The following is a 26,017-nucleotide window of genomic DNA, read 5'->3' as shown; positions in this document are numbered from 1 at the left end:
TCTAGAAATAGCACTGTTCTATAGCACTGAATTTTGGCAGCAAATAACAATTGTGACAATTAGTGGAGGTTTGTGTGGGCTCATGGATGGTCATTTTAACAGTGACCCTCTGAAAAAGCAATAAAATAAGCAACCATCTTCCCCCAAGGATAAATCTGTTATCCCTGAATATGGGGATAAAGTCTCATAAAGTAGAAGGTAATTAAAAAAAGTAAACTCAAAAGTCCTGTCGAGCATTTGAGCCCAGGTACCTGAATTTCTTTGGATAAATAATTTTGTATGTTTGTATAATGAATAGTAAGCATTGAAATTTTGCAACAAAGATTATTCTGAAAACTGTTTAACAATCATATAGAGTGATAGCAATGTGAGAAAGATGAGAGCATTTTATGAAATCCGCAACACTTTAGAAATCATAACCCCTTGCTAAAAATAAATCTTTAGGCATATTTGCAAAACTCCAACTGGAAGCAAGGAAATAAATACCTATCCCACAGTATCCTTTCAGGGAACCAACCATAGACTGGGAAAGGATCATTTAGGTCACTGCATTCCATTCAGTCCAGGAATCCAAATTAAAGCCTCCTTGAGAGGTGGATGCCTAGCCTCTAATATTGAACTGGACTTCTGATTAGGAAGTTTTTCTAATACTCAGCAGGAAACAGTGTTCCTGAAACTTTTGCTCTGCATTCCTGAATAGGTTTTATAAAATGTTTGCTTGTTTTAGTCTGAAATGAAGTTAAAGTAGTTAAATTTAGTTAATAGTTAAATCTGTCCAGAACTTTTTCCCAACCATTTGCTGCACAAATAACTGATAATTGAAGGAACTTCATCTGAATTTCATCTGCTAATTTTTATTCATCAATAAATTTACTACCTGTTCCTTATCTAAATTGACACTGAAGCCTTCTTAACACAGTAACAACACCAACAACTTTCTATTAAAGGGCAAACAATTTATTGGATTATTTTAATACTTTTTTATTGCTGATTTTAATCAGCTTTCTGAATTTTTTAGATTTGATTTCTGTTTTTAAATGTACTTAACTGTACTTAATGCTGGTAGGCCTTGACTTATGATATTTGTTTAGTGACCATTCAAAGTTAAAACAGTGCTGAAAAAATTATTTATGACTGATCCTCATACTTATGACTTTTGCAGCATCCCTGTGGTCACATGATCACAATTTGGGTACTTGGCAACTGGCGTGTACTTAAGATGGTTGCAGCATCCCAGGATCATGTGATTGCTACTTGCAACCTTCCCAGCCATCTTCCAACAAGTAAAGTCAATGGAGCAAGTTGGGTTCGCCTAATGATCCTGTGATTTGCTTTACAAACACTGCAAAAAGATAATAAAGTTGGGTGTGATTCATTTAACTACCAAATCCCTTAGCAACAGAAATTCCTGCCCCAAATGTGCTCATAAATCAAGGACTGCCTGTAAAAGAATCAAAATAGCAGTTACCAAGACCAGGATCACTGACAAAACTTCATTCTCTTTTAATATAGATGTCTCATTGAGGAGCAAAGACAATTGTCAAAGTGGAGACAAATGGCAAAACAGGTTATTTATAACAAAGCATCCAAAATCACTTGCAAAAAACAGTACAACACTATTCCCTATCCATGAAGATGATATCTTCAGGTGAAATAAAAGTTCATGGCAGAGTTTCTGTTAAATATAGACTGCAAATATGTGTATATCCCTATAGATATATATTTATATAATGTTCTAGCATTGTCTTGGTGTATCTTACCGCATCAGAGGGATTCTGCAAAGCACTGCCTGTGTGTTCAAAGGCAAGAATGCTTTCTGCTGTAGTGGAATGACTGAAAGGTTTAACAAAAAAGAAATCTCCCTGCTCAGACATAGGGGAGAAACAAGACTTGTAGTTCTGAGCTCCAGCTCCACTCACTTCAAGGTATCTTATAAAGCCTTCTGGATTTGGATACCCACTGATATTTATGGTAGATTTACGGTCTGTCCTCCTACTACACCAGTGTGATATGATCCAATTCGGGATACAGAAGCCAGATTTGAAGCATCTGGCTCCTACAATAATCATCATTACACAAGACACCAGAGAGATAGCCACAAGAGAGATGATAAGATAAAGAGTTAAATTCTGAGCCCTGGCAGGTGACTTGGGGAGAAGGTCCAAGGACTTGGTAAAGTCCTGTGCAGCATTATCCTCTGAAGAGATTATTAGAATCAATGATGCTGAAAGAGATGGCACCCCATTGTCCTTCACTTCTACCACCAACCGGTGAGAAATCCCAGGTTCCCTCAGTGTCCGAGTGACACGGATCTCTCCTGAGTGGTCTTCTATTTTGAAAGCATTCACCTCATTTGTCTCATGGAGCAAATGGTATGAAACCCATGCATTATGGCCACTGTCAGCATCCACAGCCACTACTTTAGTCACCAGATATCCAGGTTCCACTGGGATTAGAAGTGACTGATGAAAGGCAGAACCTTTGGGAACTTCTGGGTGTACAATTAGAGGTACATTATCATTTTGATCCACTATGAACAGATGAAGAGTGCTTGTGCTGCTTAGCGGTGGGGAACCTGAATCTTTCACCTCTACTGAAACTTGAAATACTTTTTCTTGCTCATAATCTAGAACCCTGGATGTGTAAATACTGCCATTCTCTTGATTGATGTGGAAATAGGTTGAGATGGGCAAGCCATGATTTCCGGTATCCACAATGGAATAAGATAGCTTGGAATTGACACCTACATCTGGATCACAGGCCGACACAGAAAAGACTAGAGTTCCAGGAGATGTATTTTCCTCTACATGGGCAGTGTAGGAAGGGATGGAGAAAGTGGGTGCATTGTCATTGATATCTGAAACATGAATTAATATATTTTTCTCAGTTGACTTTTGAGGTATTCCAGAATCTGTTGCTTTAATTGTGATACTGTATCCAGCAGTCTTCTCTCGATCAAGTGGACCATTAGTCACTAGTGAATAATGACCTTTAAATGAAGACACCAATTTAAATGGTACATGTCTTGGAATCTCTAAGCGGACTTGCCCATTTTCCTCAGAATCATTGTCCTTTGCTTGGATAAGTGCAATGACTGTTCCTATGGGTGCATCTTCTTGTACTGAGCTAGAAAGAGTGGTCATCATAATCTCTGGACTGTTGTCATTAACATCAACAAGTTCTACTCTAATATTGCAATGACCTTCCATAGCAGGGGATCCCTTGTCTTTAATGTAGATGGCTATTTCATATGCATTGGCTTCTTCATAGTCCAATAAAACTTTTGTCTTGATTTCCCCTGTTTGAGAGTCCAGACTAAACACATCAAAGAGTTTTAGCTGTACACTGCTGCTGGATTTAAAGAAATATTCAACTTCTCCATTAGGTCCTTCATCTAAGTCAGTAACATTGAGTTTTGTTACAATAGTCCCCACCTGGATATTTTCCTCCAAATAAACCTTTGATACAGGTGGTTCACACACTGGGGGATTATCATTTGCATCAAGAACATGGACTGTTACCTGAACAGTGCCTGACTGAACAGGATTTCCACTATCTAGGGCAGTCAGGATTAAATGATGGGTAGCTGCTTTTTCCCTGTCCAGGAGCTTTTCCAATACAATTTCAGGTATTTTGACCCCATCTCCTCTAATATTGATACTCAAAGCAAAATGTTCATTTGAACTGAGCTCATAGGTTGCAATGGAATTGGAACCAGTGTCTTGATCTTCTGCAACTTCCAGCCGTAATCGGGTGCCTAGGTTGGCAACCTCAGTAATTTCTAAAGAAACAGTGTCATTTGGGAATCGGGGGGCATTGTCATTCACATCCAGTATCTCCACCTCCACCCGGTTAAGTTGCAATGGATTCTCCAGCACCAACTGAAAAGGAAAAGAACACCTGGGGCTGGAGTTACACAGCATTTCCCGATCTAACCTCTCATTGACGAGTAACATTCCGTCTGCCAGGTTCACTTGGAAGTATTGGCGCATTCCCTCACTGACCAGCTGCAAGCGGCGAGCACGCAGAGTCCGCACATCCACTCCCAGATCTTTGGCAATATTACCCACGTAAGAGCCTGGATCCTGGTCCTCTGGGATGGAGTAGTGAATCTGCATGGAGATGAGATCTGGCAGGGAAAACACTGAAGCTAAAAATAACAGCAGCTGCCATTGCAAATTCTGTCTGCTATCCATGCCTGGCTTGCTTCAGTCAAAAGGATTGCAGCTTCTGGCTCTGCTGCTGCTGCTGCTTCTTGCCGGGGGTTGGGGGAGGTGGGTGGGTGTGCTTCCCCTCCCTGCTTCTAGATACACTCCGTCCCTCCCACCTGGTGACTCTGGGATGACCCGAGAGGGGCAGTGCAGCCCCCCAAAAAGGATGCTGCAGCTTGAGAGGGAAAGGGGAGGAAGGGGAATTGATTTTTCAAGCAGCAGCAGCTCTTCCTTGGCAAAATGGAAAACAGGAAAAAGAGCTCTAAAATGGATACTAGCAATCCCCTCCTCCGTGACAGCACTGAAGTCCCTTTCTCAAAATACATCCCCCAAAATACTTTGTCCATCTCCAGAGTCACCATGCTCCTCCTCCCCCTTCTTTTCCAGCACAGCAGAGAGAACTGTCCCAAGGGTGCTGTTGGCCAAAAGAGCTTGCAAACACTGCCTGGCTGAAAAAGCTGAAATCAAAACTATACAAGAAAGGCAGAGAGAGTTGCTTAGAATATAAATAATTCAGAAAAAAGAAAGACAGACTCCCAGCCTTAATTCCCAATCTCCCCCAAAGCAATTGGAACAACATAGATGCCTAAGGAAGTGACTGACTGAATGAGTAAAGAACCTATATGCAGCCTGCTAGACAGACAATTCAGAAGGCTTCAGGGTGGGCATGTGTAGGTTAACAGTATCTATGCAATAGATTATTCATTTATTTTCCCACCCTTATCTCTTGTGCAGAGACCATAAGATTTGCACAGAACCCAGGGCTTAAGTAAAAAATTCTCACCTTATGAAAGAAGCTGGCTTCAGTTAGATTGCTGCAAGAGGCTGCCCTAAGAGTCAAATTAGGTTTCATAAACACAAACTCGCTGATATCTGATACAGGAGAAAAGCAAGATCTGTATCCTCTGACTGGAGGTCCTGAAGTGGCTACCTGTACTCCAATCATGGCATCTCCAGGGCTCAGCTGATAATGATAATGTCCTGTCATGTGATCTGGGACATTTTCAAGTCCACTAGCTTTACCTCCACAGCATCCAAAGATAGTAGATGTTGCAAGAGCATCACAGTGAAGACATCTTGCTCCCAGGGCCACCAAAGCAATCAACATGATAGTAGAAATTGCTGCCAAACAGATAATAAGGTATAAAGTCAATGTGGGCGGTCTATCACTTTCCACGGAGTGTGCACTTAACCCTAGAAACACTTCAGAAGTGCTCTCTTCCAGGAATATGATCACAGTAACTGAGGTAGACATGGAAAGTTCTCCTGAATCTTTGACAACTATGACTAGTTCCTGGATAGGATTGTCTAGGTCCTGTATTATTCGCAGAGTCCTCATTTCCCCACTGTGAAGACTTATGCTAAACAGACTAAGATCTGTGGCTTGGTTTAGATGATAAGAGAGCCAAGCATTTTGCCCAGAGTCCAAGTCCACAGCAATAATTTTTGTGATTAAAGCTTTGGCCATGGTAGATCGAGGGATCCTGAATTGTACAACTGAATCTTTCCCAGTAAAAGGAAACTGAACCTTTGGTGCATTGTCGTTCTGATCTAGTAGATAAATGTGCACCATAACTCTGTTGCAGAGAGAAGGAGAACCACCATCACAAGCTTCCACCTGAAACTGAAAATGATTGGTACACTCATAATCAAAAGAGCTCTCTGCAAAAACTTCCCCATTTGTTGGGTTAATGGAGATGAAAGAAGTGAGGTCTTCAATCAGTTCTTGTCCTGGACTGGACAAAACAATATACGACAGCTGGGAATTCTGATCTTTATCTGCATCTGTTGCAGAAACCTTAAGGAGAATCACTCCTACTGGATTGTTCTCTTCTATGATGACTTCATAAAATGACCTGTCAAACTGAGGTGGATTATCATTAACATCTGCCAGAGTAATGGAGAAAGATGTCTGTTGCAAGAGAGATGGATTTCCTAAGTCAAAGGCACAGATAGTGATATTGTATTGAGAAGAGTTCTCACGATCCAGTTGCTCACCAATGAGCAAGGAATACTGGTGCTCAAAATCCTTCCGAAGTTTAAAAGGAAGATTTTTTGACAAATCACACTGGACTTTCCCTTGATCCCCAGAGTCTCTATCTTTGACATGTATCACAGCAATTACTGTGCCAGGAGGTGCATCTTCACTCATGGAACTGGAGAAAGATGTGAGAATGACTTCAGGGACATTATCATTGACATCTGTCACTTCTACAATAACACTGCAATGCTGTTCCATGGTAGGGGAACCCATGTCCTTAGCTTCCACTTCAATTTCATATATGTTGGCCTCTTCAAAATCAAGAGTCCCTTGAACACGGATTTCTCCTGCAATATTATCAATAGCAAATATTCTGCACAAAGCTTCAGAGTTATGACTGCTGAGGGAATACCGTACCTGTCCATTAGACCCTTCATCAAAGTCGGTTGCATTCAGTTTAATCACCAGCATCCCAGGAGGAGAGTTTTCTACCAAGCGTACATTATAAGTGGGTTTGTCAAAAACTGGATGATTATCATTAGCATCCAAAACATGGACAGCAATTTGTACAGTGCTAGATCTGGGGAATGTGCCCCCATCTTCAGCTGTCAAGATCAAATTGTGCATAGCCACACGCTCTCTGTCCAATGTTTTCTCCAGAACTAGTTCTGGGAATTTGGTGCCATCGGTGCGTGCCTTCACATTAAGGCTGAAGTTCTCATTGATGCTGAGGTGATAGGTTTGCAAAGTATTTGTTCCTAGATCTGGATCCTGTGCATGTGGAATAGGGAAACGGGCACCCAGGGCAGCCAATTCATAAATCTGCAGAACAATTGTGCTACTTGAGAATTCAGGAGCATTGTCGTTGATATCCAGAATCTCCACTTCAATGCGATAGAACTCCACCGGGTTTTCAATAGCAAGTTTAAGATGCAAGAAACATCGCAGGTTCTGGCCACAAAGCTGCTCTCTGTCTATTCTGTCATTAATTATTATGATTCCAGTGTTCACATTCACAGAAAAATACTGGAAGTCGGAATCGGAAAGCACCTGCAGATTGGCAGCTGCAAGCTTTGTTACATCCATTCCTAAATCCTTAGCAAGATTTCCTACAAAGGCTCCCCGAGTAAGTTCCTCAGGGACAGAATAACGGATCTGTGCAAAACAGTCACTCAGAAACAGACAGAAAGCCAAGGTATGTAAGAATCCCAAACGCCAGGCAGTTTTTTCTGGTCTGAGCATTTTCAGAAATCCACAGCAGGAAGGTCTAAAAATTGCAAAACAGAAGCTATTTATAGCACAGAGTTCAGCTTTAAAACCCTGAGAAGCTCACCACTTATCCCAACGAAATATGCATTGTATGAAAGAAAGAGGGTCTATAGCTAGTATTTACCTCCCTCATTCATTGTTTTGGTTTGAGAGAGATTGTCACTGCTATGGAGGGAGTGGTACGCACGGCAGGTCCTCAGCATTAACTGCCTGTTCATTCGCTGAGACTGCTTTTCTATTTATCCAATCAGCAGAGCCTTTCCCAGGACAGCAACACAAGCACCAATCCCTGTCTGAAAGCAGCTACTGTGTGAAAAAGGACCGCGTAATGTGTTTTTTTTTTAAACCTAGAGACACCAGGCAAAAAGACAGGCTGTGGAAAACACAGCCTAACATCTTGTCCCATTTTGGCTTTGTTCTAGCTTATCTGACCACCAGAAGAATTAACAGCATGCACATATTTGTTCTAACAGCACAGCTGGCTCTTCCTATATTTTATATGCAGCAAAACAGTGAATTTCTCATTTTCTATCAGGAATGACAATTAATTAAGGCTAGAAATGGCTCCCCATCCCAACTTACCCAGCTAATTATTTCTAGAATGCTGAATTAATGATACTTTTAGGATAAAATGCATTTTTTTCAGAAAATACATTTTTACATTTACATATTTACATTTACAAAAAACATATTCCATTTTTCTAATAATAAACCACTTGACAGGTGATAGAACTTTGCCACTGTAAATATGTTAAGAATAAAAGAAAATCTGATTTTGACAGCATTTGAAAAATGATATATACAATTATGAACATTTGAACTTTCTTCTCATTCTTGCCCAAATCAAGCCACTGCCCCCCAGTTCCTGGTTCTGATCATAGATACTTCCAACACATGTAATGTCATCGGGATCCATCCACAAAATTTGCCTCATCTCCAAAGAATCTATTTTAGAAAACACAATCAAAGTTCCCGCCCCATTTTGACAATAAGGCATGAATTAGCCCATGGTCAATCTATCCATTTATGAAGCTACAGACCCATAAGAATTTAACTCTTAGTCTAAATGTCTATGGAGACTCTCAGTCATCCAGGTCATGGTTGTCCCAAAGGTGCTTTTTCAAAAGGCAACAACACCAATGAAGAAGAAAAATAACAGCTCCAAAAGAAACCAGCATGGCTGCATAAAGAACTCTCTGACAAATTGAAAGACAAAAAAAAAAATAAGTATAAAAAGTGGAAAGAGGGGGACATAACTAAGGCAGTATATCAGCAAATAGCCTGAGCCTGTAAAGATGAAGTAAGGAAAGCTAAGGCTCACAACGAAGAAAGGCTTGCCACAAAAGTAAAAAATAACAAAAAAGCTTCCCAACATGTTAAAAACAAGAAAAATGTTAAGGAAACAATTGGTCCATTGCTTGGAGAAAGTGGCAAGAAGGTGACAAGCAACAGGGAGAAAGCAGAACTATTTAACTCATTTTTTGTATCTGTCTTTACACAAAGGGATAAAACAGTCCAACCTATCAAAAACAGCACCACAAAAATCAGATTAGGAACACAAATTGAAATAGGGAAAAATGGTAAGTGAGCACCTGTCTACCCTAAACGAGTTCAAATCACCAGGACCGGACGGATTACACCCCAGGGTTCTGAAGGAACTGGCAGATGAGATCTCAGAACCATGAACTATATCTTTCAAAGATTCTGGAACACCGGGGAACTACCAGAGGACTGGAAAAGAACTGATGTGGTTCCCATCTTCAAAAAAGGGAAAAAAATAGATCCAGGAAACTACAGACCTATCAGCCTGACCTCAATACCAGGAAAGATTCTGGAAAAGATAATCAAGCAACGAATTAGCGAACACCTAGAAGTAAACAAAGTAATAGCCAAAAGCCAACATGGGTTTGTCAAAAACAGATGATGCCACACTAATCTTATTGCATTCTCTGACAAAGTGACAAAATTAGTGGGCCAGAGGAATACCGTCGATATAGTTTACTTGGACTTCAGTAAGGCATTTTATAAGGTAGACCATAATCTAATACTAGATAAAGTAGAAGAATGTGGGTTAGACAGCATCACTACCATATGGATTCGTAACTGGCTGACCAACTGCACTCAATGTGTAGTCCTCAATGGAACTGCATCTACATGGAGGGAAGTATGCAGTGGAGTACCTCAAGGCTCTGTTTTAGGCCCAGTACTCTTCAAAATCTTCATCAATGATGTGGATGAGGGAATAAATGGGGAACTCATCAAATTTGCAGATGACACCAAGCTGGCAGGAATAGCCAATGCTCCAGAAGACAGGCTTAAGATACAGAAGGATCTTGACAAACCAGAACATTGGGCACAATCTAATAAAATGAAATTCAATGGTGAAAAGAGTAAGGTTCTACATTTAGGCAATAAAAATAAAATTCACAGATACAGTATATGTGGTACCTTGCTCAATAGTAGTAACTGTGAGAGGGATCTTGGAGTCCTAGTGGACAACCATTTAAATATGAGCCAGCAGTGTGCGGCAGCTGCCAAAAAAGCCAATGCAGTTCTAGGCTACATAAACAGAGGGATAAAATCAAGATTACATGAAGTGTTAATACCACTTTATAATGCCTTGGTAAGGCCACACTTGGAATACTGCATTCAGTTTTGGTTGCCACGATGTAGAAAAGATGTGGAGACTCTAGAAAGAGTGCAGAGAAGAGCAACAAAGATGTTTAGGGAACTGGAGACTAAAACATATGAAGAACGGTTGCAGGAACTATGTCTAGTTTAATGAAAAGAAGGACTAGGGGAGACATGATAGCAGTGTTCCAATATCTCAGGCATTGCCACAAAGAAGAGGGAGTCAAACTATTCTCCAAGGCACCTGAGGGTAAAACAAGAAGCAATAGGTGGAAACTAAACAAGGAGAGAAGCAACTTAGAACTGAGGAGATATTTCCTGACAGTTAGAACAATTAATCAGTGGAAAAGCTTGCCTCCAGAAGTTGTGAATGCCCCAACACTGGAAGTCTTTAAGAAGATGTTGGATAGCCATTTGTCTGGATCAGTGACGTGCGGTGAGGTTTATGGCTGGTGAAGCTGGTGACGTCATCAGGAAGGCGGGGAATGGGACCACGTGTGCTGGAGGCTCAGGCTGCCTCAGCCTCCAGCACACGTGATCCCATTCCCCGCCTTCCTGAGCGTGCTCCGCTGGCTCGCGCTCCGCAGTCCTCGAAAGCGACTGGGGAACGATGAGAACCTTCCTGCCTCTGCTGGACTTTGTGTGTTCCTCGCGACTGCATATTGCAGTCGCGAGGAGAGCGCGAAATCCAGCAGAGGCAGGAAGGTTCTCGTCGTTTCCCAGTCGCTTTCGTGCCTTTGTCATCTGGGAGCGCCGACAACATTTCTGCCTCCGCAGCTCCCGGGCGTGGCCGGACGGAGGTAGCCAGAATGGCGCCGAGGCAGTCCGGCGGGCGAGTGACCGAGGATCAGGCTGCCTCGCTCGCTCTTTCGTCTGCCCGGACCGCCTCGGCGTCGCTGTGGCTATATCCGTCCGGCCGCGCCCAGGAGCTGCGGAGGCAGAAATGTTGTCGGCGTTCCTGGATGACGAAGGCACGAAAGTGACAGTTGCGCGAAAGCGACAAGAGCGCGCGAAATCCAGCAGAGGCAGGAAGGTTCTCGTCGTTCCCCAGTCGCTTTCGTGCCTTCGTCATCCGGGAGCGCCGACAACATTTCTGCCTCTGCAGCTCCCGTGCGCGGCCGGACGGATGTATATAATATTATAATATAATATAATATAATATAATATAATATAATATAATATAATATAATATAATATAATATAATATAATATAATATAATATAATATAATAATATAATATAATATAATATAATATAATATAATATAATATAATATAATATAATATATGTATGTATGTATGTATGTATGTATGTGTATATATATATATATATATATATATATATATATATATATATATATATATATATATATATATATATATATATATATATATATATATATATATATATATATATATATATATATATATATATATATATATATATATATATATATATATATATATATATATATATATATATAATGTTTTCGTAGATTTTCACGGGTGTAGGTATGCTGGTTTTGTTGTATTCAACGCTTGAAGATGGCAGGTGAGATCCTGCCGAAACGTTGCAAAGACAATCTCAACTTTACACAGGAAAAGACCCGAATACAACAAAACCAGCATATATATATATATATATACTATTATTTCATGAAGAGAGGTGAGGCTCTGCCTCCCCTGCCTCCCTCACCGCACGTCCCTGGTCTGGATCGGTATACGGTTTCCTGCCTGGGCAGGGGGTTAGACTAGAAGACCTCCAAGGTCCCTTCCAACTCTGCTATTGTATTGGACTTTGTTTTTCCTATAATATTTTTTGCTTCTCATCCAAGAAGCTTCTTGGATGAGAAGTAAAACATCTTAAAGGAAAAACAAAGTCCAGTAGCCTTTTGAAAAAGCACCTTTGGGTTAGCTCTTGATCAAATTTCAATTACTGGAAATGCCAGTTATATTTGGGATGGGATCAGAACAAAACACAAAAGGTCATCTCACCTGCTTTGGATGGTTCAGCGTACTAACATGGGACAAAAAAGGATCAACTTTCCTTGTTAGGGTAGTTGGCTGAGAATACATAGGCCTCATGAAGGTGAAATCACTTCTGTCTGACCCTGAAGAATGCCTGGATTTATGGGGCTGGCTATGGGAGTCTGCAGGCCTCAGTGTCACTTCCATGTTTTCCAGGGTACCATTCGAGTTGAGTTGCAGTTTAGGACTGGAGTATTTGAAAAGATCCCTGATAGGAGCATTGTTCATGGTGTAAGAAAAATCTTTGCCTTTTCTTTTCCAAAAGCATTTTGCAGACAAGACAATAAAAGTAATGAGACAGACAATGCTAACCACCACCAGAGCTATAATCAGATACAGTGTCAGATCATATTTTTCTTTGGGATTATTTAAGAACTCATGAGACTGTGAACTTTCCACAGATGCTTTTTCCTCTAGTGAGACCAAGATTGTAATAGTAGTGGACAAAGGTGGTTTTCCATGATCCTTTACAAGGACAAGGATTTTCTGTGCAAGAAGATCTGTTTCTTGGAAGCTTCGAACAGTCCGTATTTCCCCAGTGTATGGCGCCACTTGAAACAGGGAGGCATTCGTAGATTGGGGGAGTAAGGAGTAGGACAGCCAGGCATTATGACCAGAATCTACATCCATTGCTGTGACTTTTGTGATGACATAACCTACTGGTGCCAACAGAGGAATTCTCTGGAGTGCTGACAATTGCTGGCCAGTCACTGGATACAAAACAACAGGAGCATTATCATTCTGATCCAATATGAAGAGATGAACAGTAACACTGGAGCTTAGTATGGGTGTCCCAGCATCCTGCACAGTAACAAGGATTTGCAACATTTGAAGCATTTCATAATCAAAAGAATGCTGGGCATATATATTCCCATTATCTGGGTTGATATAAATAAAAGAAGAAATGAGGGCATCTTGGACCTGATTTCCAGCCACTGAGTAAGTGAGCTGGGAATTATCACCCTCATCAGGATCAGAGGCAGATACAGTGCACAACAGAGAGCCAGGTGCATTGTTCTCTTTCAAGAAGGAGTTGTAGAAATGCTGAGAGAAGGATGGTGTATTATCATTGACATCTGAAATGTTCAACAAGACAGTCAAATCTCTAGTTAGAGGTGGAATTCCAGAGTCTTGGGCAGTGAGCTTTATAGTATATTGAGAGACTGTTTCTCTATCCAGCTTTTCATGTGCAATTAAGGAAAAATGATTTTCAAATGATTTAATTTTAAAGGGTAAGTTCGTTGGTATTTGCAAGCTTACTTTTCCATTGACACCTGAATCTTGATCTCGCACACTGAAAAGCCCCACCACTGTTTCTAAAGGTGTATTTTCTGGCAGTGGATTTACCAAGGAGGTAAGCAGAATATCTGGGCAATGATCATTTTCATCTTCAACTTCTATTTGGATAACACAGTGGCCTTCCATCTGTGGTATGCCCTGGTCTCTGGCTCTTATGTGAAGTTCATAAAATTGGGATTCTTCAAAATCCACAACTCCTTGAATATAGATCTCACCTGTTTGGGGATCTAAACCAAATAATGTCTGGATGGAATCTGATGTCTGGATTCCAAAAAAATACTGTATTTCCCCATTAGAACCTGCATCAGGATCAGTTGCATTGAGTTTAAAAATTAAAGAGCCTACAGGAATGTTTTCCAAGAAATGTATCTTGTACATAGGCAGATCAAATGTCGGCTCATTATCATTATTGTCAAGGACCACAATGGTGAGCTGACTTGTTCCTGACAGGACAGGGTCCCCTCCATCATAGGCAGTCAAAATCAGCTGATGTTCTGATTGCTTTTCTCTATCCAAAGGCTGGTCTAACACCAGTTCAGGTAAAAGCTTGCCATCCTTCACATTCTTTGTATCAAGTATGAAATGAGGATTGGGACTGAGCTGGTAGGCACTGACTGCATTGGTCCCAACATCTGCATCATATGCACCCTTGAGTGGGAGCCGTGATCCTGTAGCAGCAGATTCTGCCACCCTCAATACAAGCCAGGGAGTGATGAAATTGGGTGAATTGTCATTCAAATCCAGAATCTCTACCTCCAGGTGAAAGAGTTCCAAGGGATTTTCAATTACTACTTGCACAGGCAGGATGCACAGTGAGCTAGCTCCACAGAGAGGCTCTCGATCTATCTTTTCATTCACCATCAGAGCACCACTGTCCAAGTTAATTGCAAAGTACCTCTTACTTTCCTCAGAGCCCAGCCAAAGCCTACGACTTGAAAGATCTGCCAGTGTTAAGCCCAGGTCATGTGCTACCTCTCCCACCATGGTCCCCAGCTTTGATTCCTCCACAACAGAATAGCGGATCTGTTCTGTAATCAACACCCAGTTGAATAATAAAAATAAGCCCAGTACTTGCCATTTGCAAGAGAGTTGCCAGGACAATTGTGGCTCCATCTCAGAAAATCTTCTTTCCCATTTATCAAGAGATTTCCAAGACCTGGATGAGTTCTGTTGATAAAATCCCTCTCCTTTCCAAATGAATATAAGGAGCTTTTGATCTTGCTCAGCTGCAACAACGTTAGTCAGAAAGGTGAGGGGGTGGATTAGGGGAGGGAAACTGAATTATAGCCATGGAGGAGGAAGAAAGTCAAGGCGGAAAGACTAGATCCCTTCCTTCCATCAGAAATCTGATCAGCAGCTGAATAGAGGATTATTCCATATAGTCTTTACCACTGACAGTTCCACCTACACCTTTACAGTAGCAGCAACATGCAGAGTTGAGATAGCACCCAATGAAGCAGGCTGGTTCGTCACTGGTTTTGGCAGCTATGTTTAGCAGCTCAGATTCTTGTTCTCAAGGAAACAGCACATCCAGCAAGCATGAACAGTACAAATTTTCATTGTTTACATTCTCTACATTGTTCCATTGCACCTGAACAAATAAGAAAGTCTTTTTATCCAGAATGATAATATTCCAAAGTGATCTGATTTTCCATTTAAAAGATAGTACAAGGAGGAAAAGAAAAGAACTTTCCATCCATCAACCCACCCATCCATCCATCCATCCATCCATCCATCCATCCATCCATCCATCCATCCATCATATGGTCTGCTTGTTTTTGGCTCAGCATGATGTGTGAATCTGTTCTCTGCAACATATCATTAAGTCTAAGCCTGGGTTAGTATTATGTACTGTATGAATGGACATATTCTATGTCAACATAAGACATCCAATTATAGAAATAATCTCTTCTGTGTTTTGTTTTCTCATTTACTTCTGGAAAATTACCCAACAAAATTTATTTTGTAACATAAACCAATTGTTGAAATTTAACCTAATACAGGTAGTCCTCAATTTACAACAGTTTGTTTAGTGACCATTCAAAGTTACAACAGAACTGAAAAAAGGACTTATCACCATTTTTCACACTTATGACCATTGCAGCATCCCCATGATCACATAATCAAAATTTGGATGCTTGGCAACTGGCATGTATTTCTGATAGTTGCAGGGTCATATGGTCACTTTTTGTGATCTTCTGACAAGCAAAATAAATGGGGAAGTCAGATTCACTTACAAACGTGTTACTAATTTAATAACTGCAATGATTCACTTAACAACTGTGGCAATAAAGGTTATAAAATGGAGCAAAAGTCACTTAACAGATGTCTCACTTAGCAACATGAATCTTGGGCTCAGTTGTGGTTGTAAGTTGAAGACTATCTGTACCTATGTTCCCATTAATTAAAAGCATTACTTCTTATCAAATCTTTGAGTCTCACATATATTTTTAGACTTATTTTAAAATATTTTAAAGAACTATTTAACACAAAAATCTCTCCCAAAGTATTTTTAATTTGTAAGGTGTCCACTTTAATACAAAACCTGTTTCACATGGCTTTAGTCATCATTTTCAACATTAAGACATCCAAATCAAAACCACTACTACTCAAAGAAAAACATTTCACATCACATTTCATTTGTCTTTTGGGAAAGGCAGCTAGCTGGAAGAGTACCTATTGCTAATACACCCCTAGTGACTGACTGCACACACCTGACGTTTCTTCCTTCTGAAGAATGAGTCATGTCAGACCTTAGGAGACTATACGGAAAAATACTTCTAATTTTTATAGTTCTATTAATTTATAATATAACATACAAAAAGAATACAAAAGCAAATATTAGGTAAATTAGGAAAGGAAAAAGGGAAGTGGATAGTGGGGGAAAGCAAGGGAAAAAGAAAAAAGGAGACATTGATTTCCGACTCCTTTGGTGGAGTAAAATAAGGCATTAAGATGTATCCTCAACTTTTTACTTTTTCATAATAATAGAAACTAGCCATTTCTATAACTACATGGAAAAATACCTCTAATGAAAACTTAAGGAAATTAATCTTTTACTCTATGGAGTCAAGCATGTTGAGAGAGCATGTTTTTCCATTTACATGGTTTTTTTTTTCTTTCAAGTATTGGATCATATCAGACGTCTTATTTTCAATCTTTAAATCACTTCAAAATTAAATATATATAAAGAAAAACTACAAGGTGCCGAGATTGCCGGCAGAGTGGAATAGCAATAGCACTTAGACTTATATACCACTTTGTAGTGCTTTACAGCCCTCTCTAATCAGTTTACAGAATCAGCATATTGCCCCCAACAATCTGGGTTCTCTTTTTACCAACCTCAGAAGGATGATAGACTGTCAACCTTCAGCCGGTCAGAATAGAACTCCTGGAGTGAGCAGTGAATTAATCTGCAGTACTACATTCTAACTACTGTGCCACCACGGCTCCTCCTATTCATTATGGATATAATTGCCATGCTGATATTTGAGATTAGATATCAAAATGGTTCTGGCTGAAGTGAATCTATTGAATTTAGTCACTGAACATTCATTGTAGATGAATTTTAGTCACTGAATATGCATCATAATTGGTTCCATTCTCCACGGTATAAACATAGAAGGAAATGGATATTCCATTATACATTTGACCAAAGAGTAAAAGCTGTGAAGTTTGAACAATACCAGGATTAAACAAATGCAAATATGGAAAATACTGATGTTCTCTCAGCACTTTTCTTAGTTAAAAGTTGTGATATAGGCTGTGAAAAATAGGACAAGTTATTATTGAGATCAGAGTGATTACACAGATACTGCTCTGAATTGAAAATCTTAAATCTGTAATCATTTATTATAACACTAGCTGGATAAACGTGCTTCGCTACAAAACTGTAAGGAGCCCCAGGCTGCTCCTGAGTGAAAGAGTGGAACGTCTACCAGTTTGAACTGAGGTAACGGAATGTGAGGCAACTGGCAGTTGGAACAGAATTCCTTTCAGTTGGGGAGGGAGAGTAGAATGTCTAAACTCCCAGCCTGCAGGCCAGATGGATCTGGCCACACCCATGCCCGGTTTAGCGAAGGGGTAGCATCAGAGCATGTTACTATAAGGCTACTGGAAGTTATAAGAAATACTGATGATGTGACGGTCATTTTGAAAAATCCTTTTTTAGCGAGCACCTAGAAGCCAAGAGAAACATACATACATGCTGAATTACAGCTTTGTAGGCTTTGCAGTTCTGGAGATTTTGTGATGAGTGAGTGGTATTTGGCTTATATAGAGATAGATAGATATTGTGAAAGGGATTTTTTTTCTCCAAAATCTTCCTTACTAACCCTGAGGAGCATTTCTGTGGTACAAAGAAGAACACTATTGGTATAATAGTAAACAAATGAACCTAATCAGTAATATCTCATCAGTTATGATGGAATCTGGAGCTAAAGTGAGGTGTGGAGTTAAAAGACTGGCTAGTCTGGAATCGCTGAAAAGGAGGAAGCAGCATAAAACAGACTGTCTTTAAACATCAAAGTGCTTATCTAGTTCTCTAGTGAGTGCAATGAATCTGATCAGATTCCTGTTAATAGGCAAGTATCAATAAACATACCATTGATCAACTACCTATGTAGTTGTAGTTCTGATTCCATATGCCTGACATTGGTAATCATTAAGAATTTTCAGGATGTGCTTATGGAAGCTGTTCCTTGTTCATTGGTTTTCTTGTGAATTTTGAAAAATGTCACTTACATCACCTTTTGAATTATTTATCTCCAAATTTGTAATCACACCTGCAAATTCTCTGGTTGTTCTATGAAATGTGAATGTTAAAGAAATACAGGTAGTTCTTAACTTATAACCACAATTTGAACCAGAATTTCTATCCTAAGTTATTGCAGTCATAGGTCAAGTCAGACCTGTTCTTAGAACAATTTTTATGGTGGTTGTTAAGCAATCCAATTTCTTCAATGGGGGTATTTTGCCAGAAATTGCCAAAAATGCCACAAATTGAGATCACATGACTACAGGATGTTGCAAAGTTGAAAATGTAGGCTGGTTGCCAAGCGCCCAAATTGTGATAATAGGACTGGAAGGGGTTATTGTAGAATGGTTTGTAAATGTAAATAAAGGTCATAGTGGCGGGCTCTGATGATCTTTAATCAGTGATTAAAGATGCTGAGCTTGCCATCTGGAAAGTTGACAGCTTAAGCTGGAGACACAAGCATTATGCAATGGAATGAGCTCCCGTTATTTGCTCCAGCTCCTGCTAGCAGTTTGAAAGCATGCAAATGCGAATAGATTAATAGGTGCCATCTCTGTGGGAAAGTAATAATGTTCCGTGCATCTTTATATATAGTCATGCTGGCCACGCACAGAAATGTCTTCAGTTAACACTGGGAGCCAAGAAACAGAGATGAACATCGCTTCTTAGAGTCAGACACAGCAGGGAAAACCTTTTCCTTTTCCTTTATAGGTTGTAAGTCAGTTTTTTCAAAGCCATTGTAACTTTGAACTTCTGTCAAATGAACAAGTCAAGGACTACCTGTAGGTTATTTTCCAATGTATAAATAAAAAAGAATATTTGTAGTGATGGGTCCTTCGTGCTCTCTGAACTTGGATGTTTCTTGCAAATATTTAATTACCCAAGCTAGTTAACATCATCAGTACTAGTCAGTGAGTGCTAGTGCTGATGTTACCTAGTTTGGGTAATGAAACGTCTGCAAGAAAACAACCAAGCTCAGAGAATATCAAGGACTGCTTATTTTCCAATATGGACCTTAAATCTTCTACATGTAACAATCAGACATTTTCCAGCTTTATATATTGACTGACTAAAGATGAATAATCATTGGAATCTATAGTCCATCTTGTAACATTAGCAATTCCGAATTTAGTTGGAACTCCTTCACCTACCATTGTAAGACGAAGAATTGAAGCTGCTCTTTTCTTTTAAGTACATTCTCTCAAATCAGGTCACTTTGCTGCCATCTGTACAAGAATTAATATTCAAGCTGGATTGTTTGTGTGGACTTAAATGGTAAATACTAATGAAATTTGTACCAGCACCCCAGTAGTCATCTCTCTGTTAGAGCTCAGATTTAGATTCTAAGATCTTTAAATACAATATGATCATTAATTTCATCTACTTCCACACATTGGTTTGCTAGTCAATTTAGATGAAGCACAATGCAATGTGACCTACACAGTTACTCTCAGTCCAGCTACTCTTTTACTACCATGATATAATTCTAAGTCTTTGTTTCAAAGTACTTTCTAGCAGAGATGTGCATGACTTGGGAGCCAAGATAAGCAGTATTTAGACCAGAGGTGGTTCCTCCTGATACAGTCCGATACAGTCCGATATGGTCCGGTACGCCAGAAGAGGTAGTGAAAATGCCATGCCCCCGAACCTTTGTCAGAAGCTTTTTTTTAAAGCCCTTTTTCCCTGACAGTTCAGGCAAGAGAAAAGAGGTTTTAAAAAGTAAGAGAGAGGGGGTGGGGAGAGAAAAAGAAAGAAGGAAACTTACTTTTTAGCTGGGAGATTCGGCAAAGGAGAAAAACAAATGCTGTTGCTTTAAATCAGAACTGAGCATGCCTGACTGTGGAATTCTGGGAGTTGAAGTCCACAAGTCTTAATGCTGCAAACTTTAAATTGAAACCTGCTTTAAATTGAAAAGCTGTTCAAAAGGAAGTTTGCAAAGTGACATTCAGCAGTTTGTTTCTGGGTCAACTGAATAATAAACTGTATAAAAGGTAGGATTCTTATATGGTTCTATGTTTTTGAAGTTTTGGGGTTTGTGCAATATGGGCTTTGTATTTCTAAAAGGGTTTGGATCATTCCCTGCTCGTGAATGAAGCCAAACTTTCTATAGGCTCATTATCTCATTAATCTCTATCTGGCAGGAATGTGGAATGAACCTTTCTGGGAGTAATATTTTATTTGGTGGGAGGTGGTTGGTTGCTTCCCACAGAGGGAAGGGAGAAAGAAAGAAAGAAAGAAAGAAAGAAAGAAAGAAAGAAAGAAAGAAAGAAAGAAAGAAAGAAAGAAAGAAAGAAAGAAAGAAAGAAAGAAAGAAAAACAGAACAATTTAGGGTTAGAAGGCTACTCAGATGTCATCTAGTCCAGCCCCCTGCTGCAGCACGAAACCTTACATTGTCTGGTTTATTTTGGTGCCTCTAACAGAGAGGGAAAATTGCCCGAAAGAAGGAGTTTACTAGGACAAGGCTGCCATGCAGAGGAAGGCAGACTTATGACTACAATTAAGACCAAAAGTTTGGTTGCTAAGCAAGCACGTTGTTAAATGAGCTTCACCACACTTTACCCAATCCATGACATCTCCTGGTGAGTGACATCAAGTTGACCATGCCAACTCAGTCACATGACCGCCAAGCCATGCCCACAAAATAGGCCACGCCCACAATAACTATAATAATAATAACCCCATATATTGAGAATCTCCAGGTATGTTTGAATGAAGCTTCTTCACAAAACTGAAATAAATCTTCAAACATCCTTAACTTAAAATTAAGAGTGTTTCGTTTCCAATCCCACCACTGATGTGGTATATATTTTGATATATCTGTCAGCTTAGAAAGTTATAACAGACACACTGAAGTTTATTCCCTAACTCATGATTTCCCTGTTTTCTGATTTAGTTTAGTTTAGTCAACAGTTAAATGCTATCTTCATGGATGGAATTTATGCAAGCCTTTTAAAATGAATGGATTAAGTTTTCTTCTATTTTTTCATATTTTATTATTCTTTGTAACCTATGGACTAAAATTCTCCTCTTTCATTACTGTGGGTGTTCTTCTAACTCATTCAAGAATCGGACTTTTTTTTAAACTTGAAATACAAAAAAGATACAAAAAGAAACAAAGAAGATTGCAACAATAACACTGCTACTCGGAGGCTGGAGGTTTGTGTATTGGAAACGAAACACTCTTAATTTTTCTCACTGATTATCCTGGCTTGGCACTCCCAAGGTCTCACTGCTTGTTTATAGAGAGTGATAAGAAGAAAAGCATACAGATGTCTCTTTGAAGTATATCTTTAACAAAAGAAAGGTGAAAATAAAACATTACTGTGAATCTATACTTAATCTTGTTAAAACCTTCCAAGCTAGAGCAGCAGTTTTTGTTAGCTGGAGATAATGGCACAATTTCAACAGCAGAAAGAAATTTTAAGTTTGCAAAAGAATTCTCAGAAATACAGAAATTATCAAACACATATGAGAGGATAGAGAAGAAGTTGGAAGACTTAGAGCATCTAACAGCAAAATATGATAAAGAAGTTGGAGATGTTTATCAAATGGAACAAGTGGTGGTTAAAATCCTAAAAATCTAAGAGAAAAATGAATATAAAGAAATTAAAATTGCTGATATTTATGGTGATTGGTTTGTCTCTGAAAATGGAAAGAGTGGAATACTGAAAGAGGAATTAAATGGAGGGGAAATCTACTCAAGATGACAAGATACAGAAGAAGAAAAAACAAAATAATTTATGGATTTAAAGAGATAAATTTTATTAGCAATATCATTGATAACACTACCGACAATCAACGATAAGCTGATTAAGGAAACAGAAGAAGGACATCGAAATTACATGAGAGATTTTATAAGTAAGGAGTTGCTAAGACGAGTCCATACAAAGTTGATTAAGGAGATGATTAGAGGACTGACACCACAAATGGCAGAAGATATGAGACTGTTTTGCTACTGGAAAGATACAGGTTGATAGATGGAAGAGTATAATTTAAAACTAGCTAAACTTAGTGAAATTTAGTGATAATAGATATAGTTAAATAAATAATGGATAATGATAATAATGTATACAATGTGTAGTGTTATGATAAGTAATAACTGGATATGAATATTGAATGGTACCCATGAAAGGAAGATTAGAAACCCTTTTGGATTATATATAAAGGTTAATAAAAAAGAACTAAGTTAGATACAGTTAAGTCTTGATTATTAGGGGGAAAATGTTATGATGCAGGATATAGTTCAGCGATGGAGAACTTTTTTTGGCTCGCGTGCCACAAGTGGGGGGAGCGCAGGGGGGTCGTGTGCGGATGTGCCGCACCCATAATGCAATGTGCGACCCCCAGTGCACATGCACGCACAACAGGCGCGACCCCCCCCCATTTTTACATGCTTTTTTCGCCCTCCTCAGGCTCCAGAGGCTTTATAGGAGCCTGGGGAGGTCGAAAAGAGTCTCCCCTGCCCTCCCGGAGGCCCTCCGGAGGCTTCAGAGACCACCCAGAGGCTTCCCTGAAGCCTTCGGAATGCTTCAAACGACCCTCCAAGCAAACCGGAAGTGACTTCCGATTTGCTCGGAGGGTCGTTTTGAGCGCTCCGAAGGCTTCAGGGACAGTCTGGAGGCTCCCCTGAAGCCTTTGGAATGCTTAAAATGACCTTCCGAGCAAACTGGAAGTCACTTCCGGTTTGCTCGGAGGGTCGTTTTAAGCGCTCTGAAGGCGTCAGGGAAGCCTCCGGACGGTCCCTGAAGCCTCCGGAGGGCCTCTGGGGAGCGGGGGAGGCTCTTTTCGCCCTCCCCAGGCTCCTATAAAGCCTCTGGAGCCTGGAGAGGGCCAAAAATGGCTTTTAAAAAAGGTGAACTCAGTTGGCCAGTGCGCGCATGCGCACTGGCCAGCTGACAGGGCAGCGCCTCGTGTGCCCTGACAAATGGCTCCGTGTGCCACCTGTGGCACACATGCCATAGGTTCGCCATCACTGTTTTTGATTGTAGCAAAAGAAGCAGGCAGCAATTTTTGGTTTATTTTGCAGGGTAGTTTGAGCGGCTGGGAAAGGGGTGGTACAGAAAAACAGAGGGCTTTGGGTTATCACCAATGTTTGGCCTTTTTCATCTTTTTAAAACCGTCTCTTCCTCCTCCTCCTCCCTCTCTTCTTTCTCCTTCATTTTGCTTTGCTTTTCTCCATTTTAATTTTGTAGTTTTTTTATTTAATATTTTTTTATTTTTCAAAACAAACACAATACATCCTTCTTTATATACTGTAGAAAGTGTATCAGTTGGTTACAAAATGGCTTTCGTGCATCTCTTCCACAGTCAACAAACATAATTCATATTAACTCAAGTATTTTAACTCAGATATTAATACATGTTACCATCATCATACTTTTCATTTTACTATAATTGTTTAAACGTTCTTCATCATAAAATATACCAAGATTTAATACATAACCAGATACTGGCATTTCATTTACTATTTCTAAAATCCTCCAATAACATTGAATCCTTATGTCCTAGTCTAGCTAAACATCCATAATATTTAATAACAAAGTTTTCTAATCCTCCTTTCCAAATCACTGTTTACAATTTACATCCAGTTTCCTTATGTTGTACACATACCTGTATATACGTTGTTATCATTATCCCTCCTTTATTTAACTGTATCAGTGATGGTGAACCTGTGGCACGCGGAGCCATTTGTCATCTGGCCAACAGAGTTCACCGTTTTTAAAAGCCATTTTTCGCCCTCTCCAGGCTCCAGAGGCTTTAAAGGAGCCTGGGGAGGGCGAAAAGAGCCCCCCCCCGGAGGCCCTCTGGAGGCTTCAGGGACTGTCCGGAGGCTTCCCTGATGCCTTCGGAGTGCTTAAAACGACCCTCCGAGCAAACCGGAAGTCACTTCCAGTTTGCTCGGAGGGCCGTTTTAAGCGTTCCGAAGGCTTCATGGAAGCCTCCGGGTGGTCCCTGAAGTCTTCGGAGCGCTCAAAACGACCCTCTTAGCAAACAGAAAGTGACTTCCGGTTTGCTCGGAGGGTCATTTTAAGCATTCCGAAGGCTTCAGGGAAGCCTCCGGATGGTCCCTCAAGCCTCCAGAGGGCCTCCGGGGGAGCGGGGGAGGCTCCTTTCAACTTCCCCAGGCTCTTATAAAGCCTCTGGAGCCTGAGGAGGGCGAAAAAAGCATGTAAAAATGGGAGAGGGTCATGCTTGTTGTGCGCGCAAGCGCACTGGGGGGTCACACATTGCATTATGGGTGCGGCACATCCGCACCCGACCCCTCTGCGCTCCCCACACTTGTGGCACGTGAGCCAAAAAAGGTTTGCCATCGCTGTGGTAGAGCATACTTGGTGGTTATTTGCAACTCTGTGCAAGGCAGTATTTTCTGGCTAAAAGGGACAGATGACATTATGTCCAATATGGGTAGTTCTCAACTTATAACCATCCATTTAGAGACCATTTGAAGTTACTCCAGCACTGAAAAAGTGACTTATTATATTTTTCTCAGCATCCCCATGATCATGTGATCAAAATTTGGATGGCAAGAAATTTTGGTAAGAAATGTCGCAAAATGGAGCAAAACTCACTTAACAACTGTCTTTCTTAGTAACTGAGGTTTGGGACTCAATTGTGGTCGTAAGGTCGAGGACTAGGTATATTTCAAGGGGATACAACATTATCATAGTGCTATATTATCTCCACCAACAGGCATGATAATTTTCAGATGTAGTAATTTTTAAATCAAAAATATATTTTTTTTATTATCAGAGGAGTTTTGTTGCTATCACACCTTCCTTTATTATAATCTTAATAGACACACCTCCCCTAAAAAGAGGACACGAAAAATAATGAAAACTTTACAAAATGAAACTTTAGGAAAGGTGGGTTTATTGCAATGATGTCACATGGTTTGGAAAACTTTAGTCTATTCTGTACTCTAATTCCCATTTTGTGAACATTTGTGTCAGAACTATACCACTTTAACTGTGGGTGAATTCTGAATATGGTTCTAGATAATTATTAGCTTGCCTGCAGAATCTCACACTTATTAGCAGTTTTCACAAAAGGAGTTTTTCTACTCTATGTAATATTTTTTGTTTTTCTTATCTTTAAACCAAAACATTTACCAGCTTTCATTCAGCCGTGCTTCTGAAGACAAGGGGGAAGAGATGAGCTGTAGAGTATTAACAAGAATTCACAATGGCCCCTCCCCCTCCATTTCAATTAACTATTTCATTTTCAGATGAAATCAGGGCATATATAAAAGCTGCAATCATCTTTCTGTCTCCTGGTAATAGTGCAGGCAGTTAAGAATTGATCTTCCTTCGTTAAATGTTAGTAATTGGGCAGGGGGGAACAAAGTATGGTATCTTGTACCTTTTCTATTTAAGCCGATGATAATCTTTTTGATTGCAGTGGCAAAAGTATCCTCCCGCAATAAATAAACATGCCACTGAAGTTATAACTAAAAAGATAAATGGTAGGAACTTATAACTTCTACATGTATATTTTCTACTGAATCACCATGGTGATGGATATGTAGTGTTCAAGAAGATCCATTTTCATTTTTTAATAATCAATTTTGTCTCCCTTTCCCCAAATTCAGCCTAGCAGAGAAGATTTTTCTTTTGTTAATCACATGACAAATAAATCATTTTGGGGAGGGGAGAATTAGTTAGCAAAGTACTTTGTTTTTTTGTTTCAGTGGTTATAACTGAACAAAACAGTTCCATTCTATTTTAAAAACAGAAATAATTTTTAACACTTGCAGAATTTGGTTTTTTTCATGCAGGGAGACAGAATGAACAATATGTGTTTAAAAGGGCTGCAGCTCCATTTCTCTAAACTAGCTCAGATTATC

At 39.8% G+C, this 26,017-nt stretch overlaps 3 protein-coding genes across 17 annotated transcripts in view; all 3 read right to left on the bottom strand.

Moving 5' to 3' along the window:
• LOC309390750 (protocadherin gamma-A4-like) overlaps positions 1–26,017 on the bottom strand; it is a 227,671-nt gene that overhangs the window by 16,691 nt on the left and 184,963 nt on the right. Inside the window, exon 1 of one of the 15 annotated variants that reach the window (XM_081950435.1) lies at positions 14,489–14,779. The exons of 12 other annotated variants lie outside the window; for them this stretch is intronic. In XM_081950435.1, the coding sequence (XP_081806561.1) occupies positions 14,489–14,495 (7 nt within the window). In that variant the 5' untranslated portion in view covers positions 14,496–14,779. Of the gene's footprint in view, positions 1–1,760; positions 1,893–4,995; positions 5,335–14,488; positions 14,780–26,017 lie in introns of those variants that run through there. 2 more of the 15 variants (XM_081950433.1, XM_081950434.1) reach the window with 2 other exon arrangements.
• On the bottom strand, positions 1,971–4,118 carry LOC309391641 (protocadherin gamma-C5-like; the record flags this gene model as incomplete). Its single annotated transcript, XM_081952308.1, has 1 exon — positions 1,971–4,118. A coding segment is annotated over one exon (2,148 nt), but the record flags the coding sequence as incomplete, so codon positions are not given.
• On the bottom strand, positions 5,445–14,449 carry LOC309391640 (protocadherin gamma-C5-like; the record flags this gene model as incomplete). Its single annotated transcript, XM_081952307.1, has 3 exons — positions 5,445–5,453; positions 5,500–7,459; positions 12,090–14,449. Coding segments are annotated over 3 exons (4,329 nt in total), but the record flags the coding sequence as incomplete, so codon positions are not given.

This window comes from Natrix helvetica (genome assembly GCF_964273705.1).
Source record: "Natrix helvetica genome assembly, chromosome: 4".
Taxonomy (NCBI): domain Eukaryota; kingdom Metazoa; phylum Chordata; class Lepidosauria; order Squamata; family Natricidae; genus Natrix; species Natrix helvetica.
Note: the sequence above shows the minus strand (reverse complement) of the source record. Positions and strands in the feature narration are given on the sequence as shown.